The 25,827-nt window shown below is 38.7% G+C and overlaps 1 protein-coding gene across 2 annotated transcripts in view; it reads right to left on the reverse strand.

Annotated features, from left to right (window-relative positions):
- The window catches only part of LOC125225527 (protein scarlet-like), a 40,683-nt gene that overhangs the window by 1,557 nt on the left and 13,299 nt on the right, over positions 1–25,827 (reverse strand). The window contains exons 2-11 of one of the 2 annotated variants that reach the window (XM_048129282.1): positions 25,245–25,474; positions 23,027–23,075; positions 21,482–21,665; positions 19,839–19,991; positions 19,112–19,350; positions 3,242–3,452; positions 2,802–2,830; positions 2,577–2,682; positions 2,059–2,289; positions 444–579 (exon numbers count right to left, since the gene is read on the reverse strand). In XM_048129282.1, coding sequence (XP_047985239.1) covers positions 444–579; positions 2,059–2,289; positions 2,577–2,682; positions 2,802–2,830; positions 3,242–3,452; positions 19,112–19,350; positions 19,839–19,991; positions 21,482–21,665; positions 23,027–23,075; positions 25,245–25,455 — 1,549 coding nt within the window. In that variant the 5' untranslated portion in view covers positions 25,456–25,474. Of the gene's footprint in view, positions 1–443; positions 580–2,058; positions 2,290–2,576; positions 2,683–2,801; positions 2,831–3,241; positions 3,453–19,111; positions 19,351–19,838; positions 19,992–21,143; positions 21,268–21,481; positions 21,666–23,026; positions 23,076–25,244; positions 25,475–25,827 lie in introns of those variants that run through there. The other variant, XM_048129283.1, reaches the window with a different exon arrangement.

Genomic DNA, 25,827 nt, shown 5'->3' on the forward strand with positions numbered 1-25,827 from the left:
CAACTGGATGAGACTAGTCTCATCCAGTTGTGACCCACTATTTTATCAACAGATATTATTACAATTTAACACTAATTAATAAAACATGGAGAGCCAATTACAGGATCACACTTATAAATACAATATATTGGTGTAAGTAAACTGTCTGGAAAATGTTTGTCGATTTGGTGTGTTGCAATGGTTCATTGATCCATTACTCGTATGGTTATAAATGTGACAATTTTCTTGGCTTGCGGCTTTAATCTGGTTAAAATAGGCTTTATATAAAGTGAAAGTTAACAAATTTAAGCTTTACCTATTTCTCAATATACATTAGAAACTGTTAAAAAGGATACAATAGATGGCCAAGATTGGGCCAAATCTTCAGTATAGGTGCAAAAAGATGAAGTGAGACACGTAACGGTAACCAAAATAAATAGATGTAGGTTGATTGATTGACTAACCATAAGCGTTAGCATAGTTGGCACAGAGAACGCAGACGAAGCAGAATCCCAGCCAGCCCATGAACCCTCCATGGAGACCCGCTACGCAGAAGACGAGCGACGCGAAAAGCGTTGGCTCGATCACAGCGCGGGGTATCTGTAATAAGGAAACGTAATTTAAATAAATATGTACCTACTAAAGAACACTTTAAAGTTGGTTGATCAGTCCGGGCCGAAACTTCAAAGCTTACTTGATTTCATATGGCAATACTTGCGCCACGGTCCCGGGTTCGAATCCCGGTAAGGGCATTTATTTTTTATTTATTTATTTATTTAAACTTTATTGCACAATATAAAAAAGTACAAATGGCGGACTTAATGCCAGATGGCATTCTCTACCAGTCAACCATGGGCTAAACCGAAAGATTAAGTAGGTGCAGGGTCCTAGTATAGTTAGCGTGTAATGGAAAAGAATTTAAGATACAAACAATATCCATATATGCTACATTTAAATATATATATACAGACCTAATATTATACATAAATAGGTATATAAATATACAATACATAAATATAATATAAAATATACCCATTGTGAAAGATCATTGAGGGTGACTATCGAACCTTGTCAAACAAACATTTATTTGTGTGATGAGCACAGATATTTGTTCCTGAGTCATGGATGTTTTCTGTGTATATAAGTATTTATATATTATATACATCGTTGTCTGAGTACCCACAACACAAGCCTTCTTGAGCTTACCGTAAGCCTCAGTCAATCTGTGTAAGAATGTCCTTATAATATTTATTATTATTTATTTATTATTATTTATAATACTTCCCAAAGTTTTCACAGAAAACGAAGCGATGGAAGTTCCGGCCGGGATCCGGCCTGATCTAACGTGAATCATTCTTTGAACAGGATATACACTACAAAGACCAATACAGACAGGTATCTAATATTGTAGAGAAGGGATATGGTTCAATCACCAATGCATAAGTATAAGAAATATATATCAATTTCAAAGCCATCAAATATTCTATGAAGTTCTACTTAGAAAATTCAAGTAAAATTTCTAGTTTGATACTTAAACGTCATCGTCATCACGAAATCACGAATAATCATTAGATGCCTAATAATCATTACAGGTATCCATTATGCAATAAATGATTCACATATAAACTAAGTTCATTCATAATGTTTGATGATCTAAGAGCCACTAATTGTTTTATAATGGAGTCATTTAAAATTGACGTGTATTAGCGATGATATCGACAACAATGCTTCTTTTATTTAATTTATTTATCTAACGATTTCATAATTTGCGTCAGAGATTTCAAGGTTGTGGTTACTGGGGTTCGGTATTTCGTATTAAGTAATTTGATTTAGGTTTATTGTGTCATTAGCTAAACATTCAATCATAATAAATATAGCAATGTAAATAGTGAAGTATACATTTGCTAACTCTTCAAAAACGGACAGAATAACGGCGGCTATATATGGCTTTGTTCTCGTAGGTTGAACAAACTTTATGTTATAATGAATGTCGGTAGGTTTGCATTGATAGCATCACTAAATTTTTACTTACTCAACAGTGCCAACACATAGACGAAAATGTACACCAAAAAAACTTACCCAAAATATCATCTTCGAAAGATAATACGGAGTTGGTGAATAAAGTCCACTAGCAGTTTCTCTGAGCAGGATGGGCACTTCACTGGGGAACGTGATGAAGACAGCGTAGATGAAGAGGAAGATGGTTTCAGTGATGGTGAGGTATAATAGGCCCTCGACGTTTTGAATGTCGCGCTGGTCCAGCTCCTCGAAATGGCCCATGTAGGGAATGGATATGATTAGGCCGACGAACTGTGGAAGACGAATGGTAATTTAACATCAAACAATTATCCCTTTATTTAAGTCAAGAAGCAAATCTTTTGATGGAAAAAAATAAGGAATATGGGATATATCCAATAGCTAGAACCGCCAACTACTTATCTTAGCAGGGTTACGAGATTTATGATTTTAACAGATGAAATTAGGCCTTAAGAGAAGAGGTGTGATATATTATATTTTCCAGAAAATACGTTTTTTATTCCTTGAATTGTTTTAATAGGGAGTTCGGGTTGGAATTTATTAACAATATAGTTTATTACCAAGAGAAGTACAAATTCTGCTATCCATATTGAACTGTTGTGCTTTATTGTTTGTATGTTCCTCCACATCAGCCAGTAGAACTGAACGAAGTAGTTTACTTTGACTCTGCAACAAATAGTGACAAATTAATAAAAATTAACAGTTAGTATTAAAATTAATAGGTAAAGTATTTAATCACTCATTATCAGAAGAAATCAATCGTAAAAGAGATAATTTATACTTACAGAGTGACGTATCTGTCGAAATATTCATTCTGAAAACAGAAACAAAAATATATTAGATTACGATTGTATAAGATTAGTTTAACCTCTCATTTGAATGCTTGATATTTTTGATGAAATTGGTGTAAGTAGCATTAGATATGCAAATCATTATTGGAGGACTTAAATCCACCATTGAAATTGGAAAAATAAGTTATTCAGTTACCTTTCCATCTAACGTCCCATCAAAATAGTCTGATTCATCCGTAACATCTCCAACTTTAGCGTCTGTCTCCGCCGCTACGTCAGACCTTTGGTCACAGATCTTCCTAAGTAATTGTCTTATGATTTCCTTACTCTGTGATCAGTCGACTCAACGAAGTGAAGCTTCACCAATTTGCGGAGTTAAGCCCGAATGACATAATCTTTTACGTTTAAAATATAGATTAGGGAAATTCACATACCTTTCCATCTAAAGTCCCATTAAAATAGTCTAATTCATCCGTAACATCTCCAACTTTAGCATCTATCTCCGCCGCGATGTCCGACCTCTGGTATTCGTCACAGATCTTCCTAATCCGGTCCCGGCTTTCGAACTCTTTGTCCAGTTGGATGCCGAGCAGAGAGACGTAGTATTCTGCCGCGTTAAAGCCGACGGGGCATTTGTAGCCTAACCTATGGAATGAAAGAACCTCAGTCAAGTAAGACAGTTTATTGTACTCGTATGACAATCATTATCGTTTTCTTAGCGTTTTCATGCTCATGGGAACCGTCTAAGAAAAACTGTACCTCAGAAATGTCGAGATTTTTTTTTTTTATTATTATAAATGGGCTTACTCTTGACCACAGACTAGCCAAAGGCAAAGACGTGGCCTACGATGGAGTAAGCTCGCCCAGAAGACATACTTACAAAAGAAATTAATTTCATACAAAACACATGTCAGAGGATATGGATTCAAATAGGGTAAACTCGCCTCATTCATCGCTCATCGCCTCATCACTCGAATCAGAGGTTCTGTCGAGAAAGGGCAATAAACTAAATGTGGTTTAAGTAAAAAATTTGTCAATAATATTGGGATTCCATGCTCTTTTGTAGATTCTTACAAAATCTATTCTATCTATCATCTATTAAAACTTATTTCAAACCTATGAAGAAGATGTCCCAATTCCTGAGGCCTGTGAAATGTCAAACTCCTCTACAAAGCGCGGGAGTGTACAGGCTAGACTGTGAGTGCGGGCTGTCATATGTGGGACAGACGAAACGAAGCATTTCCACACGGGTGAAGGAACACATAGCGGATGTCAAGCACCGTCGGCAAAGGTCTGCAGTCTCTGAACATGTCATGGATAAAGTCAATCATGCTATAAAGTTTGACAAGCCTCTGGTTCTCGCTAAGGAGAAGCGATATATACCCAGAATGTTGCGAGAGGCCATTGAGATCAAGAAATATCCAAACTTTAATAGAGAGGATGGCTTTACTTTACCACCGGCTTGGGATCCAGTAGTACATCTGATAATGGAACAAGCACGACGAAGGCTGTGAGGCATTTGTGTTGTATGGTGTTGGACATTTGCAGTTTGTTTCTTTGTCAATTTTGGGTAGATTAATTGGTTAATTTTTTTTTTTTAACAGAGTAATGGTAAATTTTTTGAATATTGTATAACTGGCTTTATTAATAGTGTGTGAACCTGCCTTAGAAATCTATATTATTTGTGGTCATGGTTCGTTAATATTTCTTGTAAGTGGGTAGCTTTTGCACATTTTAATTTTTCCTCAGTCACCCGTTGACCACGAACGCTGTAAAGAGTTCGAAACGTCGGGATGTATTTTAAATTCATTATACGCGATTTAATCCGTTTCCATAGTTTTATTTAATTTATGTACTTACACGAAATAATAGCGAGTTCGTAATAATATAAATTATTTGTGACAGCAGCAAATTATGTCGAGTGTTGAATTTCTAGATCATATTATGTACAGTACAGGCACACTTTAGCACCTTTAAAGCCCTGTCACTGAAATATTAATGAATTAATTAAATAGTGGCATTTAGCAATTTCAGTTCATTTAATGAAAATTGAACCAGTGGGTGATTATTAATCTATTTAATCAATTACGTCGGGTGTTAGGTGCATTATTATTTACATGTGACAAAGTGGTAAATAATATGGTTCACATAATAGTTATTTGTTATACAAGGGGGCAAAGTTGTATTTGAACGCAGAGTGTGGAATTGAAAAACGAGCAAGGGAAAGGATTCTATAGTTGAACCACGAGCGAAGCGAGTGGTTCGAGAATAGAATCCTGAACTTGCGAGTTTTTTAACACACGAGAAGTAAAATACATTTGCACCCGAGTGTAAGTAAACCCAACACTTTTCCCCTCACTGCAGCGAGGAAACTACAACGCAAAAAATGCGTTTATCACAGCTTCCAGTAGTTCCACAGGTGGTAAATCATCTTTATTACTAGATTCACCTGCTTTTATCAGTTTTAAAGCAGTTAATTTGACTTTATTCAAGGTTAAATTACTTTACTCACTAGTGGATAAAATGCGTTTTTACCTGCTGGTATTAAAGGACAAAACACGTGTTTCCGAGCTAGTGAGGGGAAAATACAATTACACACCAATGAGCATAAAAACTAAACGGAATAAAAAGTTGTTTTAAGCTAGTAACAATTAAAATGATAGTGCTAAAATGTTAGTCCCAATTAGATATATACCGTTATTATTTTCATTGAATTTATTAATGCCAAAAATACGCAAGTTTAGAAACGTCCTTACAAAGTCGGCCAATTTTAAAACGCCAGTCGCAAGCACAATTAAAAAAAAACATTAAATATTGGGGGACATCTTACACAGATCAACTTAGCCCCAAACTAAGCAAAGCTTGTACTATAGGTGCTAAGCGACGATATACATACTTAAATAGATAAAAACATACTTATATACATAGAAAACATCCATGACTCAGGAACAAATATCTGTGCTCATCACACAAATAAATGCCCTTACCGGGATTCGAACCTGGGACCGCGGCTCAGCAGGCAGGGTCACTACCGACTGAGCCAGACCGGTCGTCATTAAAAAAGTAGTTTAAAATTGGAATTCAACGTAAATAATACCGCTAGAGTAGATTAGTAACTCCAGCGTCGGATGTTGTCGTCAATGGAAACATCGTCTCAAACGAGATTTTTATTGATGTACATTTCCGAGGTAAAGAGGTCAAAACCAAATGAGCCAAGGGCCTACGTGACTGAAGGTACCATTGATTTCGAAATTCTTATCAAATATTTGAATAAGCTGACTGTTTTAAGTCTATAGCCAATTAAAAGGTGGCGTTTGATGACAGTTTCATTTATTTATTGTTTGTGTTAGATATTATTAGGTTCATAGACCGCTTTCATTTGTTTTAAAAGATTATTAAATTATTGTTACTATGTCTACTTACCATTTTGATAGGTCATCATTGTCGGCAATTAAAAATGGCTCTTGCGTTTCAAAACTCGAATTTGGAAAGGTCAGCTATCGTAACTAGCTATTTCTATCACTCTTCCCTATTGGCGAAGTCTAGAGCCTAGAGCCAGCAGCAGTGGCTGGTCCATATAAGCCGATTCCCACCGGCTTGCCTAAAATTGACTACTAGTAAAGTACCTACTTAATGTTAAGGTAGGTATCTTTTTGCTCAGTGTTGCCTAGCAGAAATTTTCACCAGCCGCCACTGAGAGTCAGGTGCCGTAGCCGAATGGCATTTCTGCGACGCGAAACGAAAATGAAACGCCGCGAAAGTTAGTCTGGCTCTGTCGCACCAATACGCACGAGCGATAGAGATAGATATCTACGAGTGTTTCGTTTCGTAAGCGTTTCGCGAGCGTTTGTGCCATTCGGCTACGCACCCTGACTGCGATTCTATCGGACTGGCTAGACTCTAGACCGGCTGGTAGGTATTAGGTACTTAATCGACATGCATGATTTTTGACGTAGTACTTGATACATAGCACTCCCAAATCATCTTTAAAACAAGAGAAATATAGTATAGCAAATATCGCAGATAGAGCAGTAGAGACGACCATTAATCCAATCAACTTAACTGTTCTACTTTTATTGATAGCTGACATTAATAGTTTTATTTGTATGATGGTTTGATTGACTTTTATAGTAGGTACTAAAGTGGTGCATCTACCATAAAATACGAAGATTACATTTATTTTTATAAAATTAAACTGAATATTTACCATGACTTTATAAGCGTCTTAGAATACTAGTTACAGGGTGAATCCACGTAAAAGTAACGTGAGTCACGACTTCACTGAGTGTTTATTTAACTACAGCTGCAAATGAAAGGATCTATGCATATATCGGGAAAGTAACACTTATTAGATAGATTATCACTCGCACTTGCATCGTGAGTAAATGGAACATGCCATAAAATCGTGACTCGTGTTACTCTAGCCGCGAATTGACCCTACACTCATTGTATGGATAACGTCAACAACGCCTTCAAACGGTTACCTACCAGTATCAAATAATACATACGATACGAGTACAGTCGAGTTAATAAATTTGTGTACATTTCTTCAACTTAATTCGTTGCTAAAGGTGTAAAAAAAAATGTATACACATTTATGAAGTCGACTGTACACCTCTGTAACATTTGCTCGCATAACAAGTGACAAACGCAGTCTGGCTCTGTCGCGCCACTGCAGAAGTGATAGGGATAGCTAATAGCTACGAAGCTTTTAAGTGTATGTGATTGTGACGTTGGCTAGCATATTCTATGACGGCAGTCGTTATATTTAGGCAAAACTGGTTAAAGACGAAACTTGTCCGTCAAGATTTTAAAGTTACGACTACATTCGAGTTTTAAATTATCCAGTTCTGAGGAATGACTTTGCAAGTTTTCCAGTTCTGGAGGGCGATTTTTGAATCTCTCGGGATTTTGTCACTAAAATACCGGTTGAAAACGGTGACTTGCCTATTATTTTCAGTGACAATTTTCTGAATTCGAACGCGTGAGACTCAAAAATCGGCCTGCTGTAACTCACTGCTGCACCCAAGACCCTTACAAATATCGGCTGGAACTAAGTATAAATAGGAGCTGTATTTAAATAACTGGTTTGAAATAGTGATATTGAGAATAATGTTACGAACGCATAAATATAGATCTCAACTCAACTCATAGTGTAATAATGAAAAAATGGATCAGTCGAGATTTGCCGTCGTACCTTATTTACTTACAAAAAAGGTGCCCTAAAAAGAGACTGTTACCTACTAAAATTATTCCTCCTCTCTCATTGTATTCTATAATAATACTCGTACCTATTGGAATATCCATTATCCGAACGCTACCTACCTAAAGTACCTAACTCAATATCCCCGTCATTAAATAAGTCGCAAGCGAGATTTCCCAGCCTTTTCATCTCCAGCCGACCTAGCCGAACTGACAAATGACAATCGGCGACGCTACGTGGCGTTCAAAATGCAGTATGGCTCAGCTCGGCTGGCTGGCAATCGTACGCTAGCCCGAGCTGCCGGTCGCCTTCACTGCGGCCCCGAACCTGGCCCCGCTCAAACGGTATCACCACACCGGATCGCCAAGCCGTCCCCAAATAGACGGCGTCAGATCGCCCCACATGGATGGGGCGCGCCCCGACACAGCCCCCACAGCGCCCAGCTCGGAAGGGGCCACTCACACCCCAGCAGGGGTGTCGAACGGAAACACACCACCATCTGCTGGCTGGCAATCGTTGACTTTAGTTTAGACGATGATCGAAACGAAGCATGGCTCTGTCGCGCTACTAACGGTAGAGCTATCGGAGGTAGCTAGCTTCGATAATAGTTATTTATTATACAAGGGTGCAAAGTTGTATTTTAACGCCGAGTGTGGAATTGAAAAACGAGCAAGTGAAAGGATTCTATAGTTGAACCGCGAGCGAAGCGAGTGGTTCGAGAATAGAATCCTGAACTTGCGAGTTTTTAACACAAGAGAAATAAAATACATTTGCACCCGAGTGTAACACAAAACTTTTCCCCTCATTATAGCGAGGAAAGTACAACGCAGATAACGCGTTTATCACTGCTTCCAGTAGTTCCACAGGTGGTAAATCATCTCTATTACTAGATTCACCTACTTTTATCAATTTTAAAGCAGTTAATTTGACTTTATTCAAGGTCAAATTACTTTATCCACTAGTGGATAAAATGCGTTTTTACCCGCTGGTATTAAAGGACAAAACACGTGTTTCCGAGCTAGTGAGGGGAAAAGATATTATCGTAAGCGTTTCACCGTTCGTGCATTTGGCTACGTACCCAGCTACGAAGAGCGATAGGGAGAGCAATACAGCTACGAAGCGTTAGCGATTACTCATACTCATTTATTTGTAAAGCCATTTTACACGTCAAGATTTACGTGATTACGTTGGCTAGGTACCTAAATAGTAGACAATTATTAGCTAGGGAACTAGGGACTGTAATGCTGGAATATTGCCTGTTTGCTGAACGGTCGCGTAATTTCCGGCCTTAACTTAGAACGGATCCTAGATTTGAATTGCTATTTTGCACTGAACGTACCATCATTCATACTGACATGTGAAAGCTAAATGTTGGGCCTGAGTAGACGCTTGGAGCGGAGCGTTCGGCGGGGCGGGCGAGCGTGCGTCCACCCTATGTAGCGTCGACTCAGGACACTTGTATTAGCTTCAATTGTTTGACATCCACGCCGCACGCCCCGCCCCGCTGCGATTGCATCAAATCAGATTGCATCGGACTTTAGGCACTGCAAAGGGTAAAGGTCCATCGACAGAAAATTAAGGTGACATAAAAAAATACCGCCTTCAAAAATAAGCGCGTTACAAAACACGGGGAAACTAAAAATCAAAAAATAATAAATCTTTGAATTCAGATTTTTATAGGATTGCAATAATCTAAACATCCAAATTATAAACAAATCAATTATTTTTGTAGTCGGTGCCAGCCCTGTTCCTCGCCTTGCTATTGCCTGTTTGCCCCACCCACCCATACCACCGCATACCACCGCATACCACCTGTTCGATTAAAAAAAAAATTGAAAATCGGTTCACTATTCTCGGAGATATCGAGTAACATACATATAAAAAAAAACAGTCGAATTGAGAACCTCCTCCTTTTTTTGAAGTCGGTTAAAAAGGTATGCGCATTGTTAATATGGTTGACACTTGTCACACTTGACTGGTACAGAATTTTAGAGATCCCCCTCTTATTATGAAAAGTAAAATAGATAAAACTTGATATAAATAATGAAGCAGAATATTTGCCTGCAAAAACAGACGAGCAACTAATGTATTTTCACTGGCCCAGCTTACGAGATATGATAATAGTTCACGATAGTTCAGCCTCGGCTTGGAAATAGTTCAGTCTAGAATAATAAGCAAATTGTTTAGAGAAAATCTTGAGAAGGGTTGTTGTTGGGGATGAAGGGAAAATTAATAGGTACTTATATGATCCATGTCTTCTTGTCTGTGTATGAGGTTATAGTAAATTAGTCCGTTTAGCCGTGTTTTAATTTATTGCCACTCGTTTCGAATTTCGTCTTCGCACGTGTATTGTACGCCGTTTTTCAGTTTTTATGGCCCTTTGAAGTTTCAACATGACAGGAAATGGGCGAACTATCAAGGTACAGTTTGAAACGTTTCTGCTGTTTACTAATTAGGTAGTAAATTTCGTTAATAAATTAAGTCAATGAAGCGCTTGAAATGCTCATGAAATAACTACATATGTAACATGATTCTTTCATTACCAAGGTTCATGCCCGTTAATCCTCTTTATAGCCTCAAGGTCAAACCAAAACTGAGAGCGTAGAACTATTTCTGAGCAATTCCCGTTAAGTTTGTACATTTGGATCACATCTCCGATTTTGATAAAAAATGGTAGGCTGATAGAGTCCATGATGCTGAGCAAGATCCACTAGGTTTCTCAAAATGTCCTATGTAGTTTGTATGAAACCTTCCTTTTTAACCCCCGACGCAAAAACGACGGGGTGTTATAAGTTTGACGTGTCTGTCTGTCTGTCCGTCTGTCTGTCTGTCTGTCTGTCTGTCTGTGTGTGTGTCTGTCTGTGGCATCGTAGCTCCTGAACGGATGAACCGATTTCGATTTAGTTTTTTTTTATTTGAAAGCTGTGTTAGTCAGGAATGTTCTTAGCCATGTTTCATGAAAATCGGTCCACTAGGTCGCGGTCGAGGGTTTTTTAAAAATTTTAATTTTGTGGTTAGGTTATTTGTTGCCAGATTTCTATACATTTTCGGTAACAAGAAAGGAAAGTTTCATACAATCAACCTAGGACATTTTGGGAAACCTAGTGGATCTTGGTCAGCATCATGGACTCTATCAGCCCACCAATTTTTATCCAAATCGGTGACGTGATCCAAATGTACAAATTTAACGGGAATTGCTCTTCTATGGTACTTTACGCAATACGTGAAAATAATATCCGTCATACGATTTACCATTACCTTATATAACCACATTTATTTTTTTTGAAACATAGTGGACCGATTTCCATGAAACATGGCTAAGAACACTCCCGACTAATTCAGCTTTCAAACAATATAAACTAAATCTAAATCGGTTCATCCGTTCGGAGTTACGATGCCACAGACAGACACATACACAAACAGACAAATAGACAGACAGACACGTCTGTCAAACTTATTAACACCCCCTTGTTTTTATTAACCCCCGACGCAAAAACGACGGGGTGTTATAAGTTTGACGTGTCTGTCTGTCTGTTTGTGTGTCTGTCTGTGACATCGTAGCATTCGTAGCTCCCGAACGGATGAACCGATTTAGATTTAGTTTTTTTTGTCTGAAAGCTGAGTTAGTCGGGAGTGTTCTTAGCCATGTTTCATAAAAATCGGTCAACTATGTCGCGGTCCGTTCTTTCAAAATTTTAATTTTGTGGTTATTTTATATCGGGGGTTAAAAATGGTTCTACGCTACGGCTATGACGGATCCTATTTTCACGAATTCGGATCGGAGTCATCGGACGTAGTGGGAAAACGATCTGACGGTTGACGGTTTCTTAGTTTGTAAGGAAGACATTGCATGTACGCAATTAATATTCACATACATAGCTTTGACATGTAGTGAACATGGAAATTTTCACATGCCCTGTGGCAGAGCATATTAAGGATCTCCAATGTAAACACTTTATAACATCTACTGTAACGCACCATATGTTCTTGTGAATAAACTTTCTACTTTCATTCATTCATTGAAAAATACTATCATCAGAGCCTTGGAAATGAAAGAATAATTACTGAGTGTTCGTAGAGGAAAGGCACTTTGAAGTAGGCAGGTACCTACATTTTTTACGCTCGAGACATTTCTTTTATTCCTTCGATTTTGCCCGGGGTTCTAATACAAATAATTGAGGGAAAGGATTTTAATGTTTTTAATTGGATTTATAGACCAGGTACTATTTTTTAATGGAAGTATATTTTCCCGAAAGCTGTTACCGGGGTGTCTTACTCGAAATCTCAAATCCTAATATTATATTCTCTGTTTCTTTACCTAATTAAAATTTTCAACGTTCACATATAAGGACACACGTTTAAATAGTACCTAGCTAAAACAAAGTATGCCTTCAAAATGTAATTTTAACTTTCAACTAACCGCTACAGTTCTCGTTAATTAAAACTTTGCGATAGAACGCGGTAAAAGTTATCTCTATCTAGATAGCTTTTACCTCTTTTTAGGGTTCCGTACCTCAAAGAGGAAAAACGGAACCCTTATAGGATCACTCGTGTGTCTGTCTGTCCCTCTGTTACAGCCGATTTCTCCGAAACTACTGGACCGATTTACTTGAAATTTGGCACACGTATGTAAACCTGTGGCCCAAAGACGGACATGTAATTTAATTAAATGAAATTTAATCATAGGGGTCACTTTTGGGGGGTAAACTTGAAAATTAAAAATCAAAGTTATTAAAACTATATTGTGTTATATATCAAATGAAAGAGCATTTTATGAGCATTTGAAATATATTTTTTTTTAATTTTTAATTTTGGTATTTTAGAAGTAATTTAAGAAAATAGACAAAAAATGACCATTCCCCCCCCTTATCTTCGAAACTACTTAGCGTAAAATTTTCAAAAAAATACACGAGATAGCCCTCTACCTGTAGATTACAGGAAAACCTATTAGAAATCTACAGTCAAGCGTAAGTCGGACTTACGAGAAAAAACTCAAATTAAGATTTTCACCCACTGACGCTGCAAGCAGTTACTAAACGTCTTAAAATTTTGTAAGCGTGATGGACAGGTAGAAAGAAATTCATTTCTGTCTTATTCTTTTTAGAAATTGTTCAATTTTTTTTTTCGTTTGCCAAAATGACTTAAGTTCCTACTAAAAAGGAGGCGCTTAAGACCGTTTGTAAGTGGACTGAGCAAAATTTTGTTCAAATCGGTCCAAAAAAGGTCTCTGTTGACGAAAACATAGAATTTGTGCCAACGACAGCCCAAATCTGAAGTCCAATTTGCTCTATCTCTTATCGTTTCCGAGATATATACGTAAAGTCTTGAAAGTGCGAAAAGTTAACTTTGCCATCACAGTCGTTCAGGCGCTCATGAGTTCTTTGTATGGAAAAGTCGAAAACCGACTCGCACTTGACCAATGTTCATAGAACGTGTTGTGGTTTTTTACGCGGGTCCGCGACTGACGACGTTCGAATGTTTTGTTCGGAAATGTTTGAGGGTGGTTTCTTTGAAACGTTGCCGGCGGCGGGTGGTTCGACGGGCGAAGGTCACACGCCGCACGCGACGGTCTGTATTCGTTTTGTACAATAGCAACGGATGGCGGGTGGCGTCTTGATATGGAAAATGACTGACTTCACTAAAGATAATGATGAACTCATTGAGGTAATACTAGAGAGGACACTGCGAGCAAAACGTTTGCGCTACAAACATAAGTCCATTGGACTTATGTTTCTGCCTGCACACAAATAAAATGTAAAAATGCCTTCCTGCGCAACAAGATGCTGTTTAAGCCATACGAGAAAATCGAATAAAACTGACGTGTCACATTTAATCAGTTAGTATACACGCTATGTTAATCGATCTTTATTTAAGTAACTATTTCAATGAAGGGACGCGCTCCTCAAACGCGAAGCTATCGCTGCCATTTTGTTGAACGAAATCATAGATTAATCGCATCATAATCGCACAGACTTGACATGTAGGTAATGAAGTATAGTAATTGTGATTATATTCTGTTTGTAATATATAAAAGAGAAATGTTAAATTTATTTCACGTTATACTTATGAATACTACACAGTTCTAACACGAGTTGTAATCGATATTTTCATACAATAATAACCTATGATTTTCTTCAAGGGCAATTAAAGTAGGTATATGAAAAAATCAATAATGTATTTTTGTTTCACTTAGTAGAACTTAAACATAGCACAATGTATGATAGTGCTAAAATTAAACTACTTACCCCTTATTCATAATTTAACATAATCACATTTCTATCACACCAATACGCCGAAAAGGGACAAACGAACTTTATCGGCTTTATAACTTTAGTGTGCGTTTATGAATAAGGGGTTAGTATTTTACAAAAAGTATAAAAAAGGTCTACACTAAGAGTGTCGCGTCTAGGTGGTCATTGGTCGTCTTACTCTAATTTTAATTTTAATATACCATATAATAATTATGTACCTAAATCAATTGTGACGTGTAATATGTAACAATATTATAAATAAATGAGTATGAGTATGAGTATGACACGGTACCTCCCCACGCATGCGCCGCGCGGTGCCGGCCGGAGCACAGACTTTGTTTGGGGTGTAATTTCTAGTATGTTAGTACATAGTAATTCAATGGATGAATTGTACTTCTGTGAACTGTTTTCGATATACTTAATCGAATATATGATGTAAATTTTTCTTTACTACAATGCAAGCGTTTGAGTACCAAGTTAAAAATTTCACTTTCTTTTTGCCGGTTACATACAAAAATATCGTTTGACTGTCTCTTTTTTTGGGTAATATCAATATTTATATGGAAACGGATTAAGTCGCGTATAATCTTCTTCCTCTAAGAATTACAATGTAAGTATTTTTGCATTCATTTTGATCAGAGCACAACACAACAGTTCAAAAATCAGTCTACCAGAGCTTCTTAGTTCCGTCGCCGACGACGGGTGACCAAGGGTTAGAAAACCCACGCACCCGCGACCGACAGCGTGTGGCACAGCGGCACACGCGGCTCACATCCAAACGCCGCCGGGCGCGTGTGACAGGCCAGAGAAACCAGGGCCTTAGGGCTAGGTGATTATCGACTGAGCAAAATTTTGTTCAAATCGGTCCAAAAAAAGGTCTCTGTTGACGAAAACATAGAATTTGTGCCAACGACAGCCCAAATCTGAAGTCCAATTTGCTCTATCTCTTATCGTTTCCGAGATATATACGTAAAGTCTTGAAAGTGCGAAAAGTTAACTTTGCCATCACAGTCGTTCAGGCGCTCATGAGTTCTTTGTATGGAAAAGTCGAAAACCGACTCGCACTTGACCAATGTTCATAGAACGTGTTGTGGTTTTTTACGCGGGTCCGCGACTGACGACGTTCGAATGTTTTGTTCGGAAATGTTTGAGGGTGGTTTCTTTGAAACGTTGCCGGCGGCGGGTGGTTCGACGGGCGAAGGTCACACGCCGCACGCGACGGTCTGTATTCGTTTTGTACAATAGCAACGGATGGCGGGTGGCGTCTTGATATGGAAAATGACTGACTTCACTAAAGATAATGATGAACTCATTGAGGTAATACTAGAGAGGACACTGCGAGCAAAACGTTTGCGCTACAAACATAAGTCCATTGGACTTATGTTTCTGCCTGCACACAAATAAAATGTAAAAATGCCTTCCTGCGCAACAAGATGCTGTTTAAGCCATACGAGAAAATCGAATAAAACTGACGTGTCACATTTAATCAGTTAGTATACACGCTATGTTAATCGATCTTTATTTAAGTAACTATTTCAATGAAGGGACGCGCTCCTCAAACGCGAAGCTATCGCTGCCATTTTGTTGAACGAAATCATAGATTAATCGCATCATAATCGCACAGACTTGACATGTAGGTAATGAAGTATAGTAATTGTGATTATATTCTGTTTGTAATATATAAAAGAGAAATGTTAAATTTATTTCACGTTATACTTATGAATACTACACAGTTCTAACACGAGTTGTAATCGATATTTTCATACAATAATAACCTATGATTTTCTTCAAGGGCAATTAAAGTAGGTATATGAAAAAAATCAATAATGTATTTTTGTTTCACTTAGTAGAACTTAAACATAGCACAATGTATGATAGTGCTAAAATTAAACTACTTACCCCCTTATTCATAATTTAACATAATCACATTTCTATCACACCAATACGCCGAAAAGGGACAAACGAACTTTATCGGCTTTATAACTTTAGTGTGCGTTTATGAATAAGGGGGTTAGTATTTTACAAAAAGTATAAAAAAAGGTCTACACTAAGAGTGTCGCGTCTAGGTGGTCATTGGTCGTCTTACTCTAATTTTAATTTTAATATACCATATAATAATTATGTACCTAAATCAATTGTGACGTGTAATATGTAACAATATTATAAATAAATGAGTATGAGTATGAGTATGACACGGTACCTCCCCACGCATGCGCCGCGCGGTGCCGGCCGGAGCACAGACTTTGTTTGGGGTGTAATTTCTAGTATGTTAGTACATAGTAATTCAATGGATGAATTGTACTTCTGTGAACTGTTTTCGATATACTTAATCGAATATATGATGTAAATTTTTCTTTACTACAATGCAAGCGTTTGAGTACCAAGTTAAAAATTTCACTTTCTTTTTGCCGGTTACATACAAAAATATCGTTTGACTGTCTCTTTTTTTGGGTAATATCAATATTTATATGGAAACGGATTAAGTCGCGTATAATCTTCTTCCTCTAAGAATTACAATGTAAGTATTTTTGCATTCATTTTGATCAGAGCACAACACAACAGTTCAAAAATCAGTCTACCAGAGCTTCTTAGTTCCGTCGCCGACGACGGGTGACCAAGGGTTAGAAAACCCACGCACCCGCGACCGACAGCGTGTGGCACAGCGGCACACGCGGCTCACATCCAAACGCCGCCGGGCGCGTGTGACAGGCCAGAGAAACCAGGGCCTTAGGGCTAGGTGATTATCGCCACGCCGCAGAGGACGCGCTGAGGGGGGGGGGGGCGGTGCCTACAGCAGTTGTAGTTGTATGCATACCTAGCTCACGCACACAGACGCGTCCGCTGGCGCCGCCAGGGGCGGCTCACTCCGCTATCCTATATCCTATATCCGCCGCGCTACAAGTATATCCTGGCGGCCGCGAGCTGTGGCCGCGGGTTCGCGGCCTACTCAGGGGTGGCGCACATTCTCACGGAATGCACGTTCGCACTTTCTATTGTTACTTTACGTCGCGAGGTTTTTTAAGCGATGTCCGCGGGTGGAATGGCTAATAATACTTAATTAAATAGACATATTGAATAAAATAAATACCAAAAGATATTCTTATACAGATCTACTACTGATTAAGTCGCACGGTAAAGTTCAATAAGGCTTGTGATGTTGGAATCTTGAACAAAAATATATAAATACAGCGTATATACCTAGAAAGTACTCAAGACTTGAATATAATAATATAACATTTAATGTGAGTATTAATTCGTTTGGATCCATTGGTAACCCTATCACCGGACGCCGCGCACGTGCGTTTCTTTGTAAGAATGTTGTAGGTATTTAAAAAGGCGGCATTTCGGAAACATCAAAGCAGTGGGCCTTCTTTACTTGTGCTATTATATATTCTGTGGCGCCGCGCCGGTGTCCACGTGCGCTCCCTGCAGTGTGCGCTGCCGCTGCCACGAAACGTTTACCTACTCCGTGTAATACTGATAAAAGAAAGTATTGACGTGAATTCACACGTTTCGGAAATGACTGTAGGTATTTTAAATATTTTAGCACAATATGTTTTTTGCCTCTTGTTGCCTATTATACAATATATACATACCTACTATGGCAACCCTATCACAGCGCAGAATATGCAGAAGCCACATGGTGGTCTGCGACAGAAACTCAATAGACATTTTTAGAGTTTTTAAAATAATAACATGGTAAATTAAAAAAATATCATTAGATACTTATTGCGAAGGTGTAAACAATTTCCTTCGTTTTGCCACATATCAATAATTAACTATCTATATTAAATTCATTAATCCGTATACATTACATTTTTACAGTACGGTAATAATTATACTCACCCCGTTATTCATAAACGTACACTAAGTTATCAAGCCGATAAAGTTCGGTTGTCCCTTTCCGACGTATTGGTGTGATAGAAAGGGACAAACGAACTTTATCGGCTGGATAACTTTAGTGTACGAAATTTTACATAAAACACCTACTTTAAAATAAAATAAAAAATGTTGAATTTGGTTAACATTATAAAAGACCTCACGCAAGCTGTGCTAATTAGTTCGCGAATTCGTCGAGAGGTGGTGCTAAACACAATTATGCTCATTAAAGAACCTATACTTCTAGCCTAGCCCAGTCTTTAGACTTATGTGAGTAACGTAAAAGTACCTAATAGTTTTGTAGGTACGGAACCCTCGGTGGGCGAGTCCGACTCGCACTTGGCCGGTTTTTTTTATTTTTAGTTTCCGACCTTCAGTGAGAACCGGTTAAGCGTGGTAGTGTTATATTGCCTGCGGAAGCCACCCAAAAAGCTTACTTGACACCAAGAGGTATTGGGTTTCAAATGATTATTTAATTATAATCCTATAAAGGACTTTTCAACAGTTCACACTGTGAACTTCACATTTTTAGCCGATATTTTGTACTTACATGCTCTCACGCCTTTATTCCCAAAGGGAGTAGGCAGAGCACATGACACTGCTCAAGTTTCAATGCTACTCAGCATCAATTAAGGGGTGAATGGAAACGGAATCGTGATATTGAAGTGACAAATTGCAGCCCGTTACCTACACCACACTTTCCTCAGTACGATTTCTACGACACCCACGCCACGGAAGGAAATTAAGGGGTGGTGGAATTATTTTGATGACTGACTTAATAGTATATTTCATAATTAATCTTCATTGGGTTTCGAATTTTTGCCATGTTGTCAAATTGATGTCCTGAAAATCTCGAATATTCTCGAAACCACTTGATGCTCCGAATATGTTATAAGCTACCCACCAGCAGCCAGTCTTATAAACTTGACTAGGTTGGTTACCTCTACAGTTAGTATGAAAAAAGTACTCACGAAGCAAAGAAGTGATCAGCCTGCTCAATCGTCCCATAGAACGCCGTTCTTCCTGCAGCCAGTAGCACAACTTGGTGGAACAATTCGAAGGTTCCCGAAGCAGGTTGGTGCACGGAACATATGACCAACTTCCCGCCAGCGGCCAGCCTTCGTAGTCTGGCTACTACGGCGTTGGCTGCCCAGCTGTCGAGGCCCGTGGTTGGCTCATCGCAGAAGAGGATGGGCGGATCGTTTAGAAGCTGAAAGGTGGGAATGATATTAGGAATTGTTCATGTTTATGATGATATACATAGTTCGTGTCATACACGAAGACGCGTGCTGTCTGGGTCATAATGTCACGGTATTAAAAGGTATGTTTTACAAATCTATCTTGCCAATCTTGTTTTACAATCTATCTTGTAGATAAGAATCTGGCAGTCGCTTTCGTAATAGTGTCTACGTCAAATCCTGCCAGGCAACTATTATGGTCGCGCGATAAATGATAAAACATCTGGCCGTCGCTATCGCACTATTCTTAAGTGCGATAGGGACGGCTTGCTTGCCTGCCTGGGTGCCAAAGCAGACTCCACTTTGAAATATCTACCTAAGTATGAATCTAAATTAATTGTTGACTGAAATCTAGATACGCGGTAGCGTGTCAAACCAAGTTCAAGTAACAGAACTGGCGTGCAGTGGAGCACCGTGTGTAATAAATAAATATTGATATAGTAATATCGATATTTATTACCTGCACAGCCAAGGCGACTCGTTTTCTCTCTCCCCCTGAAAGTGCCTTCAACTTGGTTCTGTTGCAGTTGACGACCCCCAACTCTTCAAGCAGTTGATGAATTCTTCTGGTCCGAACTGCTGACGACGATCGCTTGTCCATCATAAGGCGAGCCTGTGGAGAAAGACGATTTTAATAATTTAAAATCTATTCATCACCGAAGAAAAAGTCTATCGGATTATGGGCCTTGACCACTCGTGTAACGAAAAAGTATTATTTACTACTTACATTGAAATAATTTTTAAAATCGTTTTTTAACCCCCGACGCAAAAACGACGGGGTGTTATAAGTTTGACGTGTCTGTCTGTCTGTCTGTCTGTGTGTCTGAACACTCCCGACTTACTCAGCTTTCAGACAAAAAAAAACTAAATCCAAATCGGTTCATCCGTTCGGGAGATACGATGCCAAAGACAGACACACACACACATACAGACAGACAAACAGACAGACAGACAGACAGACACACACACCGACAGACACGTCAAACTTATAACACTCCGTCGTTTTTGCGTCGGGGGGTTAAAACTTAACGCCCGAGAGCTGTAAGCTGCAATTAAAGACGGACAACTCAGTGGATTTTACTGAGTTCATTTGACATGCTAAGTAGATACGTTTGCTTGATCTATGGTATATATGACATCTGTGGCTACTTCTTATCTTGATTATATCAACCCCAATTTCAATATTGTGATGGTTTCCACACACTGATGGCATTGTAATTTATGCATACCCACGCCTGAGACGAGATCGAATACGACCAAATTGGGCCATTCAAATGCGAATGAGAAATGCAAAATTATTTGAATACTTACGCATGGTGGCCGCAAATTACCCGATCCGACCAACTTTTACCACGTTTGATGGAATTTCGAGTGTCAAATGAGGTTAGGGTCAAATTCACCCTTATATTATCAAAAAGTCCCACTTTGTCGCTTGCCATTATTCATATAAACATCAAGCAAATTTCCTAGAAAACAACATGTTTCCGTTCCGTATATAAGGTATTTTGTCATGAAGCTCTTAACAACGGTACCTACTAAAAATAAATTCAGTCCATGAGTTCAGAGACTGTTAGGTCGTCAATAGCTAATTCCTCCTTCAGGAGCTCAGTATAGTCATATAACCAAGTCGTAAATAGCCAAGTCGTCCTGAGGTACGAAGCCGGATATCTTGGCTATTAGGTCAGCCCCCGCCAGTCTTCCGTTCAGCATCAGGTAACCTGTCATAAGCACTCTTTATTGAGCTCAACAATAATATTATTCTTACCATAAATTCCATGTGTTCAATGACAGTAAGGTAGTCAATAGCCAAGTCCTCCTGAGGCACGAATCCGGATATCTTGGCTATTAGGTCAGCCCCCGCCAGTCTTCCGTTCAGCATCAGGTAACCTGTCATAAGCGCTCTTTATAGAGCTCAACAATAATATTATTCTTACCATAAATTCCACGTGTTCAATGACAGTAAGGTCGTCAATAGCCAAGTCCTGCTGAGGCACGAAGCCGGATATCTTGGCTATTAGGTCAGCCCCCGCCAGTCTTCCGTTCAGCATCAGGTAACCTGTCATAAGCACTCTTTATTGAGCTCAACAATAATATTATTCTTACCATAAATTCCATGTGTTCAATGACAGTAAGGTCGTCAATAGCCAAGTCCTCCTGAGGTACGAAGCCGGATATCTTAGCTATTAGGTCAGCCCCCGCCAGTCTTCCGTTCAGCATCAGGTAACCTGTCATAGCACTCTTGTCACGACGACTTATCGCCGCTAGGAGTGTTGTTTTGCCGGCTCCACTATGCAACAATAAAATATTACATAAGAAGAAATATAATAGGGATCAGGGTCAGTTAGATCGTCCAAAAATAATGAACACATATTTTTCGCTTTTTCTAATTAATGAAAAAATACAAAGATATAGAGCATCAAAGTTGCGGAGTGGGGGCTTGTGACGTCACTTCTTACTAAAAAATGTACCTAGGCGTGACGTCACGCAAAACTTCAACGCACTGTACCCTCGTAATTTTTCGTTTACGAGAAAAAAAAATACGTTTCTAAAATTCTTTGATAATCTTTGAACTGATGGACTTATTAGTTTTTTTTAGTCGTCTCGCCTATAATGCTAATAATAGAATTTACATAGACAGCTAAAATTTTCTCTCATGAGTTCGCTCATAACGATTGAATCTTTGTTGAATGGACCGAGATGGCCAAAGCATTGGCAGACGTTATACAGAAGCATAGTAGGTACCTAATATCGATTAAAAGCATTAAAGTATTCCTTTTTGGCTGGATATATGCTGCACCGGCTGTGACCGGTAATAACGAACGGATATTCATTACTGCCGACGAATGTCACAAAGGAAACTCCACCAAAAATTGGGATTTTCATTTCCACGAATGTTTCATTTTTCATCAATATCAGTAGGATTAAAACTGCGAGTTTTATGTGATTCCAAGAATGCGAATCCAATTCAACGTCAAGAGAAATTCTGAAGGCTAGTTGCACCAATGGTACAGTGTGATACGATCATGACAGATGTAAGGTTAAATAAAATTAAGAGTTCTTAAAAAGACCTCTTAATTAATGATATGTCTGGCTTAATTTAAATTTATCGCCCGTATAAGTGTTGATAGTGTACCGAAATGTTCAGTTAAGTCTGAAAAGTATTGCTACTTATCTTATACTTTTAAACGAGCAATTCTTGTATATATTTATTTATTTATACCGACGATCTCGGAAACCGCTCTAACGATTTCGCTGAAATTTGTTATGTGGGGGTTTTCGGGGGTGAAAAATCGATCTAGCGTAGCCTTAGATCCCGGAAAACGCGAATTTTCTAGTTTTCATGAGTTTTTCTTTGCGTTAGTAAACGTAAAATATGGTCGTTAATTCGCGCATCGATTCCGCTTAGCTCAGTCGTACGAGGTCGGTCTAATGTACGCAGATAGATCGTAGGTGTCAGGGTTTCGAATCCCAGCCAGAAATTAAGTAACTTTGCAGCGAGTTTGATAGAATAGAACGCGGAGCGTTGAAGTGTGGAGCATGGAAGGAAGATGTCAATATTAAATCTCTATGAAATTATAGTACTTTCACGCTCTGTGCTATCACTTTCAAAGTCGCTGCAGATTTAGTTTGGTCTAGCTTTAGATTTACCTGGAGCCCATTAAAGCTACTAAGTTTCCGGAAGTCAGCACGCCGCTAACTGAAAAAGAAAAATACATTTAGATGGTTGACATACATACAGAAGGTGCACTATGTAAAATTGTAAATATATGTATTTAGTAGTAGCTTTTAGGATGATAGGGAGGTCTGGAAGCGGAAGACATGCTGCGCCGACCCCAAATGAATGGGATAAGGGCAGGCGAATGATGATGATGATGATGAGTAGTAGCTTTTGCCCGCGGCTTCGCTCGCGTAAAAAGAGACAAAAAGTAGCCTATGTCACTCTCCATCCCTTCAACTATCTCCACTTAAAAAAATCACATCAATTCGTTGCCCCGTTTTGCCGTGAAAAGACGGACAAACAAACAGATACACACACTTTCCCATTTATAATATGTATTAGTATGGATATATATGTATTCAAGACTGTATTTATACATTTGTGCATTTTATTTCACGGAGTGTCATTTTCTACCAGTCCACACTACTGGTTTAAATTAAGTTACCAAAACCCCCGACATTTTTATGTTAAAGGCCACTAGAAACCAGTTTTGATATAATATACATATAAGACATATCTATGCTTCATGACCTTCATGTAAAGCGCATTGTACGCTAAAAAACTGGCTTTCAAAAAGCTGTACTTATCCAAATCGTTTTTTTTTTTTTGAAAAACCCCTGACATAGTTGACATGGCTATAAGAACACTCCCGACTAATTCAACTTAAAAAAAAATCGAAATCATAATCGGTTCATCCGTTCGAAAGCTATGATGCCACAGACAGACACACATATACAGACAGACACGTCAAACTTACATATATATATTACTCACACATAAATCACATACAGTCAGACTGCTAAAATCATAAGTCATAACGCATCCCATGTGGAAAATGGATGAAATTAGAAATGATTAGTTAGGCACTTAGTTTACTCGTAGTACCAGATTAGTAACTTCAATGTCTTCTATCAAACTCTAAGCAAACTAGTTTATAACTAAACTAACATTATGCTAAATGGCTAAGCTAATGGACGCATTTGAAATAGTTTCTCTCGGAAACGACGTTAGTAAACTGGTGTTTTTCCACTAAAATGCGGTTGTGCAACCTGCCTGCTGTAACAAGGTTGCCACTGGATTAAATTCAAAGGGCAACTTATAAAATAAATATAAATATTTGAGGACAATGACGACACACAGAACTAAGAATTAAATTATGCAAAATTGCGCTGCCGAGCCATGGACGCTCACTAAGAATGTTGTGCATATGGTTCGAGTAGCACAGAGAGCCATGGAGCGCGCTATGCTCGGTATCAAGAAGCAAGATCGAGTGAGGAATACCGAGATCCGTCGTCGCACCAAGGTGCAAGACGTGGGTTTCGTCATTACCAATTAAACTAAAGTGGAGTTGGGCGGGACATGTCGCTAGGCAGAGTGATGGCAGGTGGACTAAAATGTTAACGGAGTGGTGTCCGCTTACAAAAGTAAGGAATGCCTGGCATCCGTTGGCTCGTTGGGTCGATGACATCCGGAAAATAGCGGGTCACAACTGGATGAGACTAACCCAGGACTGGGAAAAGTGGCGTAGGTACTAGAAGAGAGGCCTATGCTCAGCAGTGGGCGATAAAGGGCTGATATGCTGATGATGATGATAAAATAGGCTGCGATATAATTATGTATAAAGTCAACAATACCTTACCGCATAGCACCTTTGCATATAAACTTTCAGGGTGAGGGCTCACTTCTCCTTTTTATGTCAAATACGCAGGCACACAATAAAATAATAATAACGACTTGTGAATAATCCTAATTGAACAAAGCGTTAAAATAAATACAGCCTTTTCAGCGAAACTGAATGAATTAAATAGTTAAATACCCGCTATGCCCGTAAAATGTAAGCGGATTTGTCCGTCCATTTGGATTACCCACTCGCAATGGTGGCTTACTGTCGGAATAGCATTGCGGTAAGGAAAATGTACTGAAAATCCTTGCCGGCTAAGTAGTGTCCGGTTGTCAAAAATGTTCAGGGACGGTAAATGCTCCTTTTTAGGGTTCCGTATCAAAAAGGAAACCTTTGATGCAACTCCGTCCATCTGTCTGATTGTCACATTACTCTCTTCTTGAAAACTACTTATGTTGATTTTTTTAATGACAGAATTAAGCTAAGAAGTTACCAAGAGAGCTGTCTCAACACCATGTGATACGTACCTCCATGTAACACCTTGACTTCTTCATATATCGGCGAAGACCAGATACTGGTCTGATGTTTTTTTCTCCTGTAGACTGACAGGTCCTTCCATGCTAAAGTCAAGTTGCCTGGGTTGTCGCTAAGCGTCGATAGTTCCTCGTCCTCCTCCCAGTTCACGATGGCGCCAGTGAGCACGTTGCGCGTGGGCAGCTTCAGACCCAGGTCCGTCATTGTGCGTTATTGCATTGGTCTGAAACAATAACATTGATCTAAGAATAGGTATGAATGTTAATGAAGGACTATACATTGCATAAAATTTGAAATAATCCAGAGGAGTTAGAGGGCCTACCGAGCAACCCACTTTTTCGGGTGGTAAGATTTATCCAATAGGAAGCGTTGTAGGTATAGGTCCGACATACCTACATTTGTTTTTAAATTCTTCCCCTAAATTAGTAAAATATTGGGTTAATTTTTTTCAACACATGCGCAGGACTTTCATGACTTATAAAAATTGAATCTTTAGGTAAGTCCCAGATGACAATAAAATACTCGTACTTTTGTAAATTACTTTCTTCACAAATACTTTCTTATCCTTATTTTTTA

This window comes from Leguminivora glycinivorella, chromosome 4, assembly GCF_023078275.1.
Source record: "Leguminivora glycinivorella isolate SPB_JAAS2020 chromosome 4, LegGlyc_1.1, whole genome shotgun sequence".
Classification (NCBI taxonomy): Eukaryota; Metazoa; Arthropoda; class Insecta; order Lepidoptera; family Tortricidae; genus Leguminivora; species Leguminivora glycinivorella.